The sequence below is a fragment of the Oncorhynchus mykiss genome, chromosome 16, assembly GCF_057628025.1.
Source record: "Oncorhynchus mykiss isolate SJ-2025 chromosome 16, ASM5762802v1, whole genome shotgun sequence".
NCBI lineage: Eukaryota > Metazoa > Chordata > Actinopteri > Salmoniformes > Salmonidae > Oncorhynchus > Oncorhynchus mykiss.
Window position 1 is genome coordinate 19,829,424 of NC_143037.1, and position 20,570 is coordinate 19,849,993.

At 43.4% G+C, this 20,570-nt stretch overlaps 1 protein-coding gene across 3 annotated transcripts; it reads left to right on the forward strand.

Moving 5' to 3' along the window:
- The first annotated feature begins 5 nt into the window (after nucleotides 1-5).
- Nucleotides 6-19,272, forward strand: lrrc3ca (leucine rich repeat containing 3Ca). Of its 3 annotated transcripts, none has more exons than XM_090202170.1 (2): nucleotides 6-107; nucleotides 17,925-19,272. In XM_090202170.1, the coding sequence occupies exon 2, from the start codon at nucleotides 18,008-18,010 to the stop codon at nucleotides 18,800-18,802; it is 795 nt and encodes a 264-aa protein (XP_090058296.1). In that variant the 5' UTR covers nucleotides 6-107; nucleotides 17,925-18,007; the 3' UTR covers nucleotides 18,803-19,272. The 3 variants fall into 3 exon arrangements, with proteins under 3 accessions (XP_090058296.1, XP_090058295.1, XP_021420779.3); XM_090202169.1 differs by having other exon boundaries at nucleotides 13-341; XM_021565104.3 differs by lacking the exon at nucleotides 6-107 and adding an exon at nucleotides 4,773-5,397.
- Nucleotides 19,273-20,570: the final 1,298 nt, after the last annotated feature.

The following is a 20,570-nucleotide window of genomic DNA, read 5'->3' on the forward strand; positions in this document are numbered from 1 at the left end:
GAAAAAGAAACTACACTCTCTGAATTTTTCGCCCAATCAGTGAGACTGGAGTATCATAATTTCCCTTTGATTCAGGATCAATACATTAGCTGTAGAAGAAAAGAAAGGTACTGGATCACTTGACAGGCACTATAGGCACTTGTTCTTCAGATAGTAAGGAGAGGGATATTATCTTTGCATGAGTGCAAATGACTAGAAATTGTATTCCAATGTTTAGTTAACATGTCATCATACTGTTGAAGCCTTCAAATCTTCAGAGAGTGAGTTTGTTTCCTAGTTTGTTTCCTACTGTGAGTGCTGCCTGACCAGGAGAGGGAGCCCTTTTGGCCTTTGCCTTACAGGTTTGTCAAAAATGTTTGAATTATTTAACCCATGGCTCAAGGCCCCTCAGTACTAAATGGGTTTATCTCACTAGTAGGCGGTGGCCATGGCTTCATGTCCCTGTTGGTTTGTTTTTCTGCTAAGAATGAATATGTCAAACTCTTGGCAATGTTTTATTTCATATCAGAACTATAGTGTAGACTATACTGGATGATGCTGTGACCCATATAATACAGTACAGTATATATGGCTGGTTCTACATACACAACAGTGGAGGCTGCTGAGGGAAGGACGGCTCATAATAATTTCTGGCATGGAGTAAATGGAATGTCATGAAACACATGGAACCATATGTTTGACGTATTTGATACCATTCCACCAATTCCCCTCCAGCCATTACCATGTGCCTGTCCTCCTCAATTAAGGTCCCAACAACCTCCTGTGCTACACAAAATACTGTAGATTCACAGATATGACGCAGACTGCATACTCAAGAAAAACTCTTAAGATTCTAATTTGTTAATGGTCCTTAAGGATAACCTAGCAGCTGTAAATTAACTGCATGATTAATTATGCACCTTGGCTGGCCTGTCCGTGTAGAAAGTGGTGCAGTGAGACTTTGTATACTCAGTGGAAAAGTGTGTGATTGTTGTCAATCAGTACAACAAACTATCCACTTTCTGAATGAACCAATACTAGAGGGACAAACACCCACACAATCACAGACACACACACACACAAAAACACACACACACATACATACATACATACACACAGTCTCTCACAGACACAGACCAGGGGGTAGACTTCAGAGTACACAAGCACGCTAAGCATCTGGAAATAGAAGCCCATTTGAAGTTGAAGAGGCACATTGGTAATGAAGTGAGATGGACACTCGCTGCCTGCCTGCCTTCCTGTTTACTTATTGATGGTGTGTTTTTGGGGCCTTGATGCAGTCTGACTGTTGTGGCAGCAAGGGAGACGGAAACAGGATTTGTCGCAGATCTGCGGATAGCTGTCTAACAGGGATCTCAAGTTGCTTGTTGCTTGATGTCCTCTGTCAGACAAGGATAGTGGTTTTTGGGATAGAGGTAGAGAAACGTTTATTTAAGCATCTGCTTGCAATGAACTCTCCAAACGCGTTTTACTGAGCAGTTGTGAAGCATGTCAGAAATATCTATTAAAAATGTTCAGGGTGTGTAAAAATGTAATTCCGTTCACACAAGGGTCTTCATTTATTGACTCATGTAGATCGTAAAATAAAAAACATTTTTATTGAACTCTTATTTAACTAGGCAAGTCAGTTAAGAACAAATTCTTACTTACAATGACGGCCTACCACAGCCAAACCCGGACGATGCTGGGCCAATTGTGCACCGCCCTATGGGACTCCCCAATCATGGCCGGATGTGACACAACATTGTAAATAGATAAATATCCAATATCATATGCAACGTTAATACATCCTGAAATCTGACCTGACAACATTTTAAGTCCCTTTCCTGTTTTGACCAAGTCACTCCCAGAAGAAGTATATTTGGAGAGGTATGTATGCAGTGACCTTTGAAGTGTATGCCCCTCCCTGCCTCCCTTTGTGAATATGCTTGACACAATGAAAGGGTGAGAAATATTAATCATAATGAAAGGGCATTAGGAAACAGAGCCAGGCGATGACAACGGCTACCATAATAATTTCACTTTTGAGGTACTGTGCACTAGTCTATAACCTCAGTCACTCTTTAGATAATAGCCCCATACTGAAACCAGCCCAGTAAATGTAAGTCCATTAGCTAGTGTTGTCGCACTAGTTAAAACATAACATGAGTGCTTTGACTGGATTTCAACAAGGCCACAATTTGGAAGTGAAAAATCAGACATTGTTTTGCATTGATTTTGACACATTCAGATTTTTTCCCTCCACTCCTGTTGACAGATTATGTCTGACTGAGGTTCGGAGGGAGATGAAGCTAAATTAGATAGTCTGGGAGTGGATGTGTGCGTGTGTCGTCATGTCTGTGTCAATCGAATCCCCATCTCCACATGCCCTTTACAAACTATCAGACACCAAGACTTGATTCACAAATCCATTTGGGTCTCCATCATTTTTACATCGCCTACAGGGTTGGGGTCAATTCGAATTAAAGGCAGTCAATTCAGGAAGTGATTTTAAGGTTCTACTTTTCAATTGATTGAGAAGTCATTGAAAATAAATGCTCTTGTTTCAATTGTTGAATTGTAATTTCCGTTTACTTTCTGAGCTGACTGCCTTCAAATAAATTGACCCCAACCCTGATTGCCAATGCTTCTCACGTCATATCTGCAGAAATGCGAATAACGTTTTCATAAGCTTGTCATATGGCGCACTGAGAATTTCCCTTGTGATGAAGGAATCCTCCCGAGATATGATCAACTCTCTAAGAACAAGGTTGATCCATCCCATACAAATATATAATTATTAGAACGGGTAAAGCCCCTTAGACCACAGCCTTACATTCAAAATGGCTGACATGGTAACTGACATTGTCAGTGTAATTCTAGTTCTATGGCGTATTTCTATCACATTTGGAAAAAGACTCAGATAGCTCAATGCCACCATGGGGAATTCATTTCATATAACAACTCAAAGGAAACTAAGTATAACTACGTCCAATTTCCACAGTGAGGTGCATTGTTTAATTGCATTGTAGACTTTGACGCAAGCGTTCCTCACAGATAGGCTGACCGGCAGTAACTCTGTTCCCCAAGGTGGTTGGGGGAATTATTTTTATATACTCTTGTCGCTTTTGATTTTTTTTTAAAAATTAGCTGCCAGGGAAATAAATAAATAAGTTGGAAGTACTGTCATGCTCACAAAGACAAGCCACGGCTTTGATCTTGGAGTGAGCTGAGAGCAGTGAGGAGACAGAGCGCGAGGGTGAGAAAGAGACAAAGAGAGAGAGAGAGAGAGGTACAGGCGGAGTGAGAGAGAGAAAGATCGACAGAGAGAGACGGAGGGGAGGACCACAGACCCTGGATCTCATTAATTACTCTCCTTTTCTTCTTGTGCCAGAGAGAGCGAAGCGTAGCCTCGCTAATCTTGGCACAACGTTCACATTCCATTGTTAATACAACATTACAGCAACTTCAGTATGCACCTCAGCTGAGTTCACACTTAGCAGCACTCCAGCACCACCATGTTGATGGGAGCAATCCAGGCAACTTTTCCTCCTTAGAGGCCCAGCTGATTGGATCAAAGAGGGGAGAATTAACTTTGATTCACTTGAAGGAATTGGAGCACTTGGAGTGTAGTCTATCAGTATTAGGTATCACAGGAGGTTGGTGGCACCTTAATTGGGGAGGGCAGGCACGTGGTAATGGCTGGAGTGGAATACGTGGAAAGGTACAGTATCAATAACATCAAACACTTGGTTTCCAGGTGTTTGATGCCATTCCATTTGCTCCGTTCCAGACGTTATTATGAGCCGTCCTCCCCTCAGCGGCCTCCACTGTTAGGTACACTCTGTTAATGCAGAATGCATACATCCACCATTGCGGGCCGTTTGAAGTAATCTGATGCTGCATGCAGAAGATGAAGGCAAGGCATTTGACTGACTGGAAGTGCTGCTATCTCCTCCTCTCCCCTCTGCCTGCATCCCAAATGGCACCCTTTTCCCTATGTAGTGCACCATACAGGGAATAGTCGCATTTTCTGCTGTTTCATCTTCATATGCTCATCCTCGTATGTAATCCGAACCTAATTGACAAGGAAAAGCGGCATAATCCACTCTCGCTGAGCACTGTAATTATGTGGCCAATACATACACAATAGCATCTTTAGTCTTCCCGGGTGATAAAACACAAATTAATTCCCATCAAGTCTATTCTTGAGCTATTTTGTAAAAGCAACATACATTCATAACTCAGTCTCACACACACATCCTGTCATTGACATTGATTTGATGGTTTGAGGGGACATTGAGGGGGACTTACGTGGGGTGCTTTGATTGATTTAAATTCCATTAATACCCTTTTTGCTTGGCAGCCACTCTTGGGCCCCAGCCTGTGTCTGTTATCACAGTGTGGTTTTGATTGGATGGCTTCCTTATCGGTTGGCAACACACAGGAAGAGGCCCGGAGACAGCCAAAGATAGACTGCACTGGCAACACAGTACTGAAACAATAACCTGCAGATCAAACATGATTAGTCAAACCCCACTTTCTTAAAAGGGCAATCTGCAGTTCAAACGATAACAAAGTGGCGACCCCGCCAGTGTTTTGGTAAATAGCTCAGAGATGGGGCTGTAACCACTCAAATTCATAGATGGACCTATGGATGGAAGGACTCCATGAGATGAAAATGATAATTTGAACCATGTTTTGAAGCTTTACACTGTTTGTTTACATGTACTTTTTTTATTTACAAATATTGGAGAGAAACGAGCTTATATCTTGGGTTCTGATGGGGAATGACAGTTGAACTAAGCTCATGAGGCATTTATAAGTTATATTGAGAATCAATGGCTGTGTGAGTGTGTCTGTATGTGTGTGTGTTCTAATACAACTCAAATATATATTACAATCTGTAAACTGTTTGTCAAAACACAAGCTCCTGGAAGACAAGATTATAATACCAAACAAATGGTGTTTCATTATTATGTGCCCACTTAGGACAATGATTTCAGATGTCAGTAGCCAAACGTTGTCTTTTCAGTGTCTAAAATATATTCCGCTCCGTGGCTGCACTTGCACTATAATTATTTGTCATAATTGGCAGGATCACACTTGGATGAAACCCTCCATAGGCGTCGTACACTCGCGTGTTGTGTCCCTGCCAATTTTCCGATGGCTACAGCAATGTTAGTTTTCTGGTTGCGTGGAAACTAAAAAGCTGCATTGAGCAAGCACTCAATTCAAGGTGCATTGCGCGCGGTTGGTTTGGCGATATGCAACAGAGGACCCCATGGAAGCGACCGAATTCCAGTTTGGAGTGGAATGAATAATTATCTATTTTGAAGATTTGAAAGTGGGCGTCTTGAAACTAAAGTGATTCGGTTGAGTGTCACACGCCATGCGAAGGAGGGGGAGAACGTTAAAGATGTAAGTAATGCTTCTTCTGCATGTTATTCAAAATGCATGCATTTCATAGACATACGTTTACATATACTGTTAAACACAGCATGCGGTGATATAGGCTACTATAAGGCTTTTATGATTGTGGAAATAACTGCAGCTTGGCTCCAAAAATGCTTGTTGAAGAATGGGGCAAACAGTAGCTTATTACCTACCGTATTTAGCCTGACAAGATAGAAGACTAACTTCGAAAGGCTATCAATTCCCCAGGAGGCATTGGTCTAGCCTACACCCAGTAAGAGTTTATTATTGACACGCTTGTTGCTTACAATGAAAATAGTGACTATTACGCCAAAGAAAATGTGCAGGTAAAATATTTGTGTGTAAGTAACAATAGTAGATTAATAGCCTAAAAAAATGTGTATTTATAAATGTATTGTATGTCAGAATACCCTTCAAAGTGAACTGAATTTAAATAATACACTTGATTATTAATCCTTTAATTATTGCTTCAATTTTAGTTGATATCACAGGGGTCAAGTTCAAAATGGAAATTCATTCCTGCAGCTCTAAATGGCCATTTCGATTAATCAAAATGATGTTCTGCTTAAAGGGTCAAAATTGCTAAATATATATTTTTTACTTTTAAATGAAGGATATGTACTCATTTGGTTCTTGGGGGAAAAAAAAAATATTTAAGCATGGTCAGTCCTTGGTCCTTGGATTCATAGGTCTGTCTATACATTTGAGAGTGGTTACATTTCTCCAGCCCATCCCTCCGCTCTTTACTAAAACAGTGGCTGGGTGGCGCACTTTGTTATTGTTTGAACTCTAGATGGCCTCTAACGAAAACGTGTGTTCCTGTTTCTCTAACACATGGCTGGCTAGGCAAGCACCAGTACTATAATATATAATTCTGGGAATAAATGCATGAAGTCTTTCAATGGAAATCAGACAGGCAGGCAATAATAATCTGAGTCCCTAAACCGACTGAAATGTGTTCATAATTGGGGTGGATAGGGACAGAGTTGGGAGAGCATGGTAATATGGTTAGACTCATACGTAAGTGTCTGCATCTCAACATAACATTCCCTCACAGCTGTGTTTGTTCTTCTGTGCTTCCTCTCTCCTCACCTCCCTTTCTGTGTCTCATCCTCATGACCTACATAGGCCTAACTTGTCTATCATTGGTTGTCTGGACAGAATGATAATACAATGAACAATCACAACAAAATAATACATGAACAACTTTGACAATCCTTTGCTTTGAGGACATTGTAGTTCTATTCCTTCGGGATTATAATGGTTTTGCTGAGTTAGGTCCTACATTTGCGTCATATCAAAATTATTGCTCTTGCGCACTTGGTGCCTGAGATGTAGCCTATTATTCTAACATTGACTGCAGTCAATTTATGAACTGCCAAAACTGACCTCTGGGCACTTGTCTTGAGCACAGTGTAAATTTAAATGCAGGAGAGGTCAATTATAGTTGGGTTGTTGATGTCTTTATAGCTTAATTAACCTGATTTTATTGATAATTTATTTAATGAGGTTGGTTTTGCGCTCTTTCTCTCTTGTTGTCCCATAGCTTTATCCCTCACTCACTTTCGTCTCTCCATCACCACATCCTTCCCTCCGTCACCCCTCCAGCCTCCGCTTTTCATTAACAGCTGTCTTTCTCAGCCCATGACATGCTAATATCTCCCTCTTTCCTCCGATGCATCTCATTAATCTCTCTTCAGTGGGCCTTCCTCTGTGTTCTTCTCCATTGTCATGTTACCTATTTTCCTCAGATCTCTCCTTTTTTTTTCTCTCTCTCTCTCTCTCCTCATGTGTCCAGTTTCCTTGGTTCCCCACAGCTCCACCTCATCAGGGCAGCATGGATCATGGTGGGAAAATGACCGCTTTTCTTACACAGAAACACTTTAGGCATCCTTTTCATATCCTTGAGCATTTTGTCTTATCTGTAGTCAGTGCTGTTCCACTATATCTTCTTTGTTTGGCTTTAATAACGAAATGGGGATAATCATCTGAGTGTGTCTTTTGAAAGAAGAAGGTCAGGGCTGATAGGGACGGTCTTGAACTTTCAACTGGTCTGGCCTATTGCAATGAGACTTGTTAGGATGCGTCATTTAGACGACTCCCCCGGTCATGTGGTACTTAGAGCTCAATTTCATTTTTTTAATCTTGGTACGTGGATCTTGCTCTGGTCTCCAGCCATTTTAAAGAACCAGCCGAAGTCCGAGAGTTTAAGTTAAATTATTTTTTACAGGAGAGGATATAGCTGCTAGCACAACATGCTAAGGCTGTTTGGGTTGCCTTTGTTGCCTTTTTTTAGCTTTAGCATGTAGCCGTACAATGCTGTTGGGTGGCCAAAATACATGTCAAGTGAGTTTTTCCTTAAGAGGATTAGTAATGGGATAGCAAATGGTTGGTGTTCAGGTATTAATGAAGGGTGTTAGGGTAAAAGGACAGATAATTTTTTAGAGGCTTACATGCTAAATAAAAAGTGTAAATTACAGGACTCATTAACAAGTTGTTAGCTCAATGTTGTTTGCACTGACCCCGGTTCTGAGTGCGTAAACAGTTTATGGATTAGCCTACTGAACACAGTTCACATCAGTAGCTGATGTGAACAAAAACCTTTAAACAAGTCAACATTCACAATGCCGCTGGGCCAGACGGATTACCAGGACGTGTACTCAACTGTCAAGTGTCTTCACTGACATTTTCAACCTCTCCCTGACCGAGTCTGTAATGCCTACATGTTTCAAGCAGACCACCATAGTCCCTGTGCCCAAGTAAGCGAAGTCGGTAGCCATGAAGTGCTTTGAAAGGCTGGTCATGGCTCACACATCAACAGCATCCTCCCTGACACCCTAGACCCACTTCAATTCGTATACCGCCCCAACAGATCCACAGATGACGCAATCTCAATCACACTTCACACTGCCCTTTCTCACCTGGACAAAGGGAACACATATGTGAGAATGCTGTTCATTGTGCCCACAAAGCTCATCACTAAGTTAAGGACTCTGGCAGAGGATTCTGGACTTTCTGACGGGCCGCCCCCAGGTGGTAAGAGTTGGCAACAACACGTCTGCCATGCTGATCCTTAACACTGGGGCCCCACAGGGGTGTGTACTTAGTCCCCTCCTGTATTCCCTGTTCACCCACGACTGCGTGGCCAACACCCTCATTAAGTTTGCTGACGACACAACAGTGGTAGGCCTGATCACCGAGAATGATGAGGCGGCCTATAGGGAGGAGGTCCGAGAACTGGCAGTGTGGTGCCAGGGCAACAACCTCTCCCTCAATGTGAGCAAGACAAAGGAGATGATTGTGGACGACAGGTACAGTGCCTTGTGAAAGTATTCGGCCCCCTTGAACTTTGCGACCTTTTGCCACATTTCAGGCTTCAAACATAAAGATATAAAACTGTATTTTTTTGTGAAGAATCAACAACAAGTGGGACACAATCATGAAGTGGAACGACATTTATTGGATATTTCAAACTTTTTTAACAAATCAAAAACTGAAAAATTGGGCGTGCAAAATTATTCAGCCCCTTTACTTTCAGTGCAGCAAACTCTCTCCAGAAGTTCAGTGAGGATCTCTGAATGATCCAATGTTGACCTAAATGACTAATGATGATAAATACAATCCACCTGTGTGTAATCAAGTCTCCGTATAAATGCACCTGCACTGTGATAGTCTCAGAGGTCCGTTAAAAGCGCAGAGAGCATCATGAAGAACAAGGAACACACCAGGAAGGTCCGAGATACTGTTGTGAAGAAGTTTAAAGCCGGATTTGGATACAAAAAGATTTCCCAAGCTTTAAACATCCCAAGGAGCACTGTGCAAGCGATAATATTGAAATGGAAGGAGTATCAGACCACTGCAAATCTACCAAGACCTGGCCGTCCCTCTAAACTTTCAGCTCATACAAGGAGAAGACTGATCAGAGATGAAGCCAAGAGGCCCATGATCACTCTGGATGAACTGCAGAGATCTACAGCTGAGGTTGGAGACTCTGTCCATAGGACAACAACAATCTGGCCTTTATGGAAGAGTGGCAAGAAGAAAGACATTTCTTAAAGATATCCATAAAAAGTGTTGTTTAAAGTTTGCCACAAGCCACCTGGGAGACACACCAAACATGTGGAAGAAGGTGCTCTGGTCAGATGAAACCAAAATTGAACTTTTTGGCAACAATGCAAAACGTTATGTTTGGCGTAAAAGCAACACAGCTGAACACACCATCCCCACTGTCAAACATGGTGGTGGCAGCATCATGGTTTGGGCCTGCTTTTCTTCAGCAGGGACAGGGAAGATGGTTAAAATTGATGGGAAGATGGATGGAGCCAAATACAGGACCATTCTGGAAGAAAACCTGATGGAGTCTGCAAAAGACCTGAGACTGGGACGGAGATTCGTCTTCCAACAAGACAGTGATCCAAAACATAAAGCAAAATCTACAATGGAATGGTTCAAAAATAAACATATCCAGGTGTTAGAATGGCCAAGTCAAAGTCCAGACCTGAATCCAATCGAGATTCTGTGGAAAGAACTGAAAACTGCTGTTCACAAATGCTCTCCATCCAACCTCACTGAGCTCGAGCTGTTTTGCAAGGAGGAATGGGAAAAAATTTCAGTCTCTCGATGTGCAAAACTGATAGAGACATACACCAAGCGACTTACAGCTGTAATCGCAGCAAAAGGTGGCGCTACAAAGTATTAACTTAAGGGGGCTGAATAATTTTGCACTCCCAATTTTTCAGTTTTTGATTTGTTAAAAAAGTTTGAAATATCCAATAAATGTCGTTCCACTTCATGATTGTGTCCCACTTGTTGTTGATTCTTCACAAAAAAATACAGTTTTATTCCTTTATGTTTGAAGCCTGAAATGTGGCAAAAGGGCGCAAAGTTCAAGGGGGCCGAATACTTTCGCAAGGCACTGTAAATGTGGGCCGAACAGGCCCCCATTAACATCGACGAGGCTGTAGTGGAGCGGGTCGAGAGTTTCAAGTTCCTTGGTGTCCACATCACCAACAAACTATCATGGTCCAAACATACCAAGACAGTCCTGAAGAGGTCACGACAAAACCTTTTCCCCCTCAGGAAACTGAAAAGATGGGCCAATTGTGCGTCGCCTCATGGGTCTCCCGGTCACGGCCGGCTGCGACACAACCTGGTATCAAACCAGGATCTGTAGTGACGCAGCTAGCACTGCGATGCAGTGCATTTGACCACTGCGCCACTCGGGAGGCCCCTGAATGCCAAGTTGATTGCATGTTCCTTGTTGAAACATGGCTGTCATCAGACTGTAGTGCCGCTCTTATTGAAACCTCCCCCTGGCCTACAGCTTTTCATACTCTATCAAAAAAGGGTGGGAGAACAGTCTCTATTTTTACTAATGCTCTCAGCTGTAAGGACATTTTGTTTGGTGACTTTGGGTCTTTTGAGCATCATGCTATACTGTTTAAATGTCAGCCACCAGTGCTGGCCATAACCCTGTATAGGTCGTGAAAGCACCGCCCCACTTTCTTTACTGTTTTATCTGAACTATTGTCTATTGTCCTTGAGAACTATGATAAAATCATTGTGTTGGGTGATTTTAATATTAATCTTGACCAAGAAACTGACTCCAAGACCATTGAATTTATTAATATTTTAAGCTCTATGGACTTTATCCAGCATGTTGCTAGGCCCACCCTACTCTGGACCTGGTTATTTCCCACCTGGACAAAAGGAACACCTATGTGAGAATGCTGTTCATTGACCATGCTGGTCATTTATGAACATTTGAACATCTTGGCCATGTTCTGTTATAATCTCCACCCGGCACAGCCAGAAGAGGACTGGCCATCCCACATATGCTCTCTCTAATTCTCTCTTTCTTTCTCTCTCTCGGAGGACCTGAGCCCTAGGACCATGCCCCAGGAATACCTGACATGATGACTCCTTGCTGTCCCCAGTCCACCTGACTGTGCTGCTGCTCCAGTTTCAACTATTCTGCCTTATTATTATTCGACCATGCTGGTCATTTATGAACATTTGAACATCTTGACCATGTTTTGTTATAATCTCCACCCGGCACAGCCAGAAGAGGACTGGCCACCCCACATAGCCTGGTTCCTCTCTAGGTTTCTTCCTAGGTTTTGGCCTTTCTAGGGAGTTTTTCCTAGCCACCGTGCTTCTACACCTGAATTGCTTGCTGTTTGGGGTTTTAGGCTGGGTTTCTGTACAGCACTTTGAGATATCAGCTGATGTACGAAGGGCTATATAAATAAATTTGATTTGATTTGACTACAGCTCAGCGTTCAACACCATAGTACACTCAAAGCTCATCACCAAGCTAAGGAACCTGGGACTAAACACCTCCCTCTGCAACTGGATCCTGGACTTCCTGATGGGCCGCCCCCAGGTGGTGAGGGTAGGTAGCAACAAATCTGCCACACTGACCCTCAACACTGGAGCTCTCCAGGGGTGCGTGCTCAGTCCCCTCCTGTACTCCCTGTTCACCCACGACTGCCAGGCACGACTCCAACACCATCATTAAGTTTGCTGAAGACACAACAGTGTAGGCCTGATCACCGACAATGACGAGACAGCCTATAGGGAGGAGGTCAGAGACCTGGCCAGGTGGTGCCAGAATAACAACCTATCCCTCAACATAATCAAGACTAAGGAGATGATTGTGGACTACAGGAAAAGGAGCACCGAGCACGTCCCCATTCTCATCGACGGGGCTGTAGTGGAGCAGGTTGAGAGCTTCAAATTCCTTGGTGTCCACATAAACACTGAGCTGTAGTCAATGAATAGTATACTCACATAGGTGTTCATTTTGTCCAGGTGGGAAAGGGCAGTGTGGAGTGCAATAGAGACTGCATCATCTGTGGATCTGTCAGGGTGGAATGCGAATTAGTGGGTCTAGGTCTAGGGTTTCAGGGATAATGGTGTTGATTTGAGCCATGACCAGCCTTTCAAAGCACTTCATGGTTCAAGACGTGAGTGCTACGGGTTGGTAGTCATTTAGACAGGTTACCTTAGTGTTCTTGGGCACAGGGACTATGGTGGTCTGCTTGAAACATATTGGTATTACAAACTCAGTCAGGGACAGGTTGAAAATGTCAGTGAAGACACTTGCCAGTTAGTCAGCGCATGCTCGGAGTACACATCCTGGTAATCCATCAGGCCCTGCTGCGTTGTGAATGTTGACCTGTTTAAAGGTCTTACTCACATCAGCTATGGAGAGCGTGATCACACAGTCGTCCGGAACAGCTGATGCTCTCATGCAAATTTCAGTGTTACTTGCCTTGAAGCGAGCATAGAAGTAATTTGGCTCGACTGGTAGGCTCGTGTCACTTGGCAGCTCGTGGCTTTGCTTCCCTTTGTAGTCTGTAATAGTTTGCAAGCCATGCCACGTGCGTATGAGCCAGTGTAGTTCGACTCAATCTTAGTCCTGTATTGACACTTTGCCTGTTTGATGGTTAGTCGGCGGGCATAGTGGGATTTCTTATAAGCTTCTGGGTTAGAGTCCCGCTCCTTGAAAGTGGCAGGTCTAGCCTTTAGCTCAGTGCGGATGTTACCTGTAATCCATGGCTTCTGGTTGGGGTATGTACTAGAGGTCGACCGATTAATCTGAATGGCCGATTAATTAGGGCCGATTTCAAGTTTTCATAACAATCGGAAATCGGTATTTTTGGGCTCCGATTTTTAAAAATTATTATTATTATTTTTGTATACCTTTTATTTAACTAGGCAAGTCAGTTAAGAGCACATTCTTATTTTCAATTACGGCCTAGGAACGGTGGGTTAACTGCCTTGTTCAGGGGCAGAACGACAGATTTCCACCTTGTCAGCTCAGGGGATTCAATCTTGCAACTGTACAGTTAACTAGTCCAACGCTCTAACCATTGCACTCCACGAGAAGCATGCCTGTTACGCGAATGCAGTAGAAGCCAAGGTAAATTGCTAGCTAGCTTTTAAACTTATCTTATAAAAAACAATCAATCATAACCACTAGTTATAACTACTAATCCAGTTTAGCATGCAATATTAACCAGGTGAAATTGTGTCATTTCTCTTACCTTCATTGCACGCAGAGTCAGGGTATATGCAACAGTTTGTGCTGCCTGGCTCATTGCGAACTAATTTGCCAGAATTTTACGTAATTATGACATAACATTGAAGGTTGTGCAATGTAACAAGAATATTTAGACTTTAGACTTTATCTAACGGGATGCCACCCGTTAGAGAAAATACTGAACGGTTCCGTATTTCACTGAAATAATAAACTTGGGTTTTCGAAATTATAGTTTCCGGATTCTATATAAATGTGTTATTATGTTATAATTAAGTCTGAGTTGATAGAGCAGTCTGACTGAGCAGCAGCAGGCCCGTAATCATTCATTCAAACAGCACTTTTGTGCGTTTTGCCAGCAGCTCTTCGCAAGCACATCGCTTTTTATGACTTCAAGCCTATCAGCCTAATGGCTGGTGTAACCAATGTGAAATGGCTAGCTAGTTAGCTGGGTGTGCGCTAATATTGTTTCAAACGTCACCCGCTTTTAGATTTGGAGTAGTTATTCCCCTTGCACTGCAAGGGCCGCGGCTTTTGTGGAGCAATGGGTAATGCTGCTTCGAGTGTGGCTGTTGTCGATGTGTTCCTGGTTCGAGCCCAGGTAGGGGCGAGGAGGGGGACGGAAGCTATACTGTTACACTGGCAATACTATAGTGCCTATAAGAACATCCAATAGTCAAAGGTATATGAAATACAAATGGTATAGAGAGAAATAGTCCCATAAATACTATATTAACTACAACCTAAAACCTCTTACCTTGGAATATTGAAGTCTCATGTTAAAAGGAACCACCAACTTTCATATGTTCTCATGTTCTCAGCAAGGAACTTAAACGTTAGCTTTTTTACGTGGCACATATTTTACATGGTACACATTTTACATGGCACATACAGTACATGGCACATATTGCATATTGGCACATATTGCATATTGGCACAAATTACTTTCTTCTCTAACACTTTGTTTTGCATTATTTAAACCAAATTGAACATGTTTAATTATTTATTTGAGGTTAAATTGATTGTATTGATGTATTATATTAAGTTAAAATAAGTGTTCATTCAGTATTGTTGTAATTGTCATTATTACAAATAAATAAATAAAACAATTGGCCGATTAATCGGTATCAATTTTTTTGGTCCTCCAATAATCGGTATCGGTATTGAAAAATCATAATCGGTCGACCTCTAGTATGTACGTAAAGTCACTGTGGGGACGACGTCATCGATGCACTTATTGATGAAGCCAATGACTGATGTGATTTAAGTCCCCGGCCACTAGGAGCACCGCATCTGGATGAGCATTTTCCTGTTTGCTTATGACCGTATACAGCTCATTGAGTGCGGTCTTAGTGCCAGCATCGGTTTGTGGTGGTAAATAGACAGCTACAAAGAATATAGATGAAAACTCTCTTAGTAAATAGTGTGGTCTACAGCTTATCATGAGATACTCTACCTTAGGCGAGCAAAACCTTGAGACTTCCTTTGACCCCAGAGGCTGCTGTTCTATCCTGCCAAAAAAGCATAAAACCCGCCAGCTGTATGTTATTCATGTCGTCGTTCAGCTACGACTCGGTGAAACATAAGATATTACAGTTTTTAAATGTCCCTTTGGTAGGATATACATGCTCGCAGTTCGTCTATTTTATTATCAAATGATTGTACGTTGGCTAATAGGACCGATGGTAAAGAAAGATTACCCACTTGCCGTCGAATCCTTACAAGGCACCCAGACATGCGTCCCAGATATCGCTGTCTCTTTCTCCTGCGAATGACTGGGATGAGGGCCTTGTTGGGTGTCTGGAGTAAATCCTTTGCATCCATCTCATTAAAGAAAAATAATCTTCTTCCAGTACGGGGTGAGTAATCACTGTCGTGATATCTAGAAGCTCTTTTTGGTCATAAGAGACGGTGGCAAAAACATTATGTACAAAATAAGTGTGAAAAAACACACACAATAGCACAATTTGGTTAGGGGGCTGTAAGACAGCAGCCATCTCCTCCGGCGCCATTATCGTTAGATGTTACTTTAGCTAGTATGGTGACAACGATGTTAGTTGTGTGTAGTGTTTATTTTTGCCTGGTCACATACAGCTGATGTGTTGTGCATTGAAGTCCACAATCAAAGGGAAGAGGTAAGAGGAGGAGAGTGCATAGATGCGAGAAGGGATACAACGTGGTTGCTATGAAAGTGAACTGTGTTTACGCGTGATATTCATTCCACCGTTTATGTTGAAAACCGATTCTTAAAAGGACGCAAACGGAACAAAATGGGGATAAACATACCTGAATTTGTCCAATAGAAACTCTTGTTTGCAACTGTTGGACTAATGATTACACCGCATATCAGCTAGATGCTGGCAGGAGTGTGCAAGGCGGTATTGAATGTCACTGTCTGTCACCTCAAATTTGTGTCTCGACCTGTGTGCACCTACATTGTAAACTGTCATTCATTGGCTGGGCTGTAGCAACCTCATGATGGGTATACAAAAAAAATGCTGTTACATTGAGCTGGGTGAATGGAATATGAATGACAGTCATCCAATATGCTTTAATAGAAAGAAGGCCATGCTCATAAAAAAATAAAATCATCCTCCATCTTAAACGGCACTGACCGCCACTGATGATATCCCTTGACAGCGTCGTCAGAAAGCACAGCATTGATTTTCACTGCTACGCAGACGATACACGACTTTACATTTCTGTATCACCAGAGGATTTTAACTCCATGGATAAATGATTTGACTGTATTAGTGATTTAAATACTTGGATTGCTCACAAGACAAGGCCGAGGTACTTGTTGGAGCCAAAGCACAGAGAGAGAATCTGGCTGCACATTTTAATTCATGCGCAATAAAGATAGTTGTTATTTTAGATTCTTAACTCAATTTCAAATCACACATTAGGAATGTGACCAAAATAGCTTTTAACCACATTGCCAAGGTGCAGCTGTTTCTCTCTGACTGATACAGTCAGACTCATCCATGCTTTTATTACGTGGTGATGACTACTTTAATGCTCTCCTGTCTGGTCTTCCCAAGAAAGTCATCGGTCAACTGAAAAACATACAAAATGCTGCAGCACGGGTACTGACCAAGACCAGACAGAGCACACACATTACACTGGTTTTAAGGTCTCTACACTGGCTGCCTGTTACTTTTAGAATAATTTTAAGGTTTTTCTATTGGTTTTTAAATCAATCCACAATTGTGCACCCCAATACATGTCAAACATGCTTTTAAGATATGGACTCAGTAGTTCCCTCAGGTCATCTGGCACTGGCCTTCTAACTATCCCAAAGCCTAGGACCAAGAAGCATGGAGAGGTTATTATGCCCCCAGCCTCTGGAATAGCCTGCCAGAGAACCTGAGGGGAGCTGAAACTGTGGGCATATTTAAAAGAGATCCCTCAGAGTGCTTTTTAGTTGTTCAGTGTGTCATTCTTTTTGTTGTTGTCTTATTTTTGTTGTGTAGTAAATATTTCAGCTTTTATTTTCATTGGGGGTTTTTTCCCTGTAAAAGCACATTTTGTTGCACTCAATGTCTGAAATGTGCTTTATAAATAAAGCTTGATTCAATTTGATTCACTGAAAAATATATATATTTTTACTTTATTTGTGTCACGACTTCCGCCGAAGTTGGCTCCCCTGCCTGTTTGGGCGGTGCTCAGCGGTCATCGTCACGTCCTACTAGCCGCTACAGATCCCTTTTTCGTTTGTCTGTTGGTTTTGTCTTATTAGTTTCACCTGTGTGTATTTTGGTTTAATTAGCTTCCCTATATGTAGTAGTTTGACCCGCCCTTGTTTTGTGCGGGATTGTCTTTTGTTACTGGTGTACATATTAGGTCGTATTGTATTTTATTTTCTATACTGGACACCCTGTGGTTTTGGGTTGTCTGGTATAGTGTCCTGCGCCCTGTATTGTATTGGGCTTATCAGTTGGGTGTGCAATAGTAAAGCACTTTACTCCGTTACTCTCTCTCTGCGTCTGATTCCTGCACACACACCTAGTCCCGCGTGACAATTTGACCTTTATTTAACTAGGCAAGACGGTTAAGAACAAATTCTTATTTTCAATGACGGCCTAGGAACAGTGGGTTAACTGCCTTGTTCAGGGGCAGAACAACAGATTTTTACCTTGTCAGCTCGGGGGGGATTCGATCTTGCAACCTTTCGGTTACTAGTCCAACGCTCTAACCACTAGGCTACCTGCCGAAATAAGCCAGCACTGCAGGGATGTCAATTATCAGTCCCACTGACACCAAAGCACTTTTTGCTGAACAAGACCGCAAGATCCCCTCCGCATCCTCACCACAGTTACACTAGTTATCCTGCATCTGTGTTTGAAGTAACACATCTATTTGTAATAAATGTTTTGCATGTTTGGTGACCAATTGCAACAATTGTACCTCTCCTATCAGTGGGTTGTGTTGACTCCCTCCACCAATCATGCTTCTTGTTTCTCCATAGGCTTGACAGCTATTGGGGAGGTTGACACTGGCTCCGCCCCTTCGCCCAGGTTGGTCTTCCCTGGAGCATGCCCATATCCCACCATGCACCTGCTGGCGAGCGGCTGGCTACTGCGCCATTCGGTGGTCATGTGTCTGCTGCTGCACAGCGTGGTGCTGATGACCTGCTTCCACCACGCCGCCACCAGCTGCTCCCAGGGCTGCTACTGCTCTGAGAGCGACGGCCGTGGAAAGACGGTGCGCTGCAGCAACCTGCGTCTCACGGAGATCCCCCAGGACCTACCCAATGACACACGGCGCATCTACCTGGACTTCAACCTGCTCACCGAGGTCCCCAGCAATGCTTTCCAGGGTCTGCCCCTGCTCAGCGAGCTGGACCTCTCCAACAACGAGCTGGCCAAGCTGGAGCGAGGGGCCTTCAGGAGCCTGGGGCCCTCGCTCACCTTCCTGGACTTGTCTTCCAACAAATTGGTCAACTTTAACCCTGAAGCCTTTCAGGGGCTGCGGGCGCGCGCCAACCTGACCAATAACCCGTGGCACTGCGACTGCAGCCTGCAGATGTCCATGCCCCACATTGACCTGGAGCCCCTCTCGCTGACGGGCATCGTGTGCGAGACGTCGGATCCGCCCGACGTGGGGGCGGAGGGTGTGCCCTTCCTGCTGGCCCAGGACCTGGACCTGTGCGTGGTGATGAAGAAGACCACGGACGTGGCCATGCTGGTCACCATGTTCGGCTGGTTCACCATGGTCATCTCCTACCTGGTCTACTACGTCCGCCACAACACGGAGGACGCCCGCCGCCACCTGGAGTACCTCAAGTCTCTGCCCACCAAGCCGGGCCCGTCCGAGGCCTCTTCTACTGTCAGCACTATGGTATAGCCCAGGACCAGGAGAGCCCAGTTGGGGGCTTAGGCTGGAGGGCTAAGTCTGCCAGAGGAGGTGGTTATTATAGGGCCGTAACCTGGCTACACCCACACTTCAGGCCATTCAGTGCCAGCCAAGGAGAGTTCTGTCTGGCTTTTAGGTGGGTGCCACAGCGGCACTAGGATTTGTGTCCATATATGCAGGAAGCCCATCCAGACCTGGGCACCGTACATAACCCAGATTAATAATTGAACCAGGAGTGGCCCATTATCAAAATTGTGCCTGTGAAGGGTCCTTTGGCCATATAAAACAGCAAACAGAACAACAGGATAGCAACACACACTATGAACAACTCTGTCACTCCGTATCCTTCCATGTACAATTATTGTTTTCCATACAACATCCATATAGTATACGCAGTCTATAAACAGTGAAATGTAGTTCTTTACAATAAAACAATGTATTCCATGGGTTTCTTTTTAAAATTATCGTTGGTGCAAATGGTCTTATTTTACCTCCAAGAAACTAAGCAAATGTATGTGCATATGTCAACTGGACCATCAGTTGAATCTGCCTATAATGTGTTCAGGCCACTGTACTAGAATGATACACATTAATCATTAATCAATGAAACGCTCCAACCGGTAAAAGGGCTCAGAGATCTGATTGATCCACACACCACTATAAAACAGTACACATACAAGCTGCATTGCTGTTATGCACTGTGTAGTAGAAGGGCTGTACAGGAAACCCGTCCTCGCTGTACTATAGCGACCTTTTGTATGTTCTCACCAAGACAATGAAACAGCCAGCACAGTATAGGAACATTCCTGCCTACACACCACGGCACAATGATCCTTCACACAGAAACCATCCCAAGTGGGAGAAAATGTGTTCCTTTTAGTTCCCTTCTGTTTTAAAGTGCACATTAAGGTCCTGCTGTGGGGGTTTACAGTGCGTTAATCACTCATGCTGGCACAACACAATGCTTCCAAAACTGTGGGCTGAGTCCACTGGGACTAAAATTGCCAATAAGATCTAATACACACGTTCAGCAGTTTAATATTTGAAAGGGAAGGGCTTTTTAAAAATGTACTTGCCCTTGTCTGAGTTGTATTACTCAGCAGAATTAACCTTGTGGTGGGTTCCAAGAAACGGAAAGAGATTATAAATTAGATTGTTTGGGATACTCCGATGTAGTTGTTCTTCGACAAGGGAAACACACTGACTGACATATCGTTACCCAGGGGTGTAGGACATAGTCAGTCCAGCCCCTCAGTCTACCTGATAGCTGAAATTCAAACTTCACAATGCTGGCAGCACTGACTGCCATTCAGAAACCAGCAAATGCTAATGATATTCTAATCTTGGGCTCTGTCCCAATACTCTCGAATATCTCCCTTTAGATACAACTGATAAGTACAAGAACGGGATAAATGTCAGATCCATTAAGAGCAGTGGTGATCATGTGCACTGACTAGGATGAATTATGGGCCCTAGTTAAAGCCTATAATCTACTTATGTTCAATGTCCTGGTTAAGGTCACGTGATCAGGAAAACAGCCCAGACATCACACATAAAGAGAGACAAGGAATAGGAAGCTATCTCTAGATTATAGGGGTGCCTCCTGTCCTCCTCTTCCCGCTAGTGTCTCTGAGGGAGCCTGGCGTCATGGTGGGAGCCAGACCGTCTACCGAGGCCATTTCCCTGGGGCTTTCCAAACTGCATTGCAGGGGCTGCGACCTGCTGGTCCAGTTGCTGCTGTGGTTGATATGAACTGCCT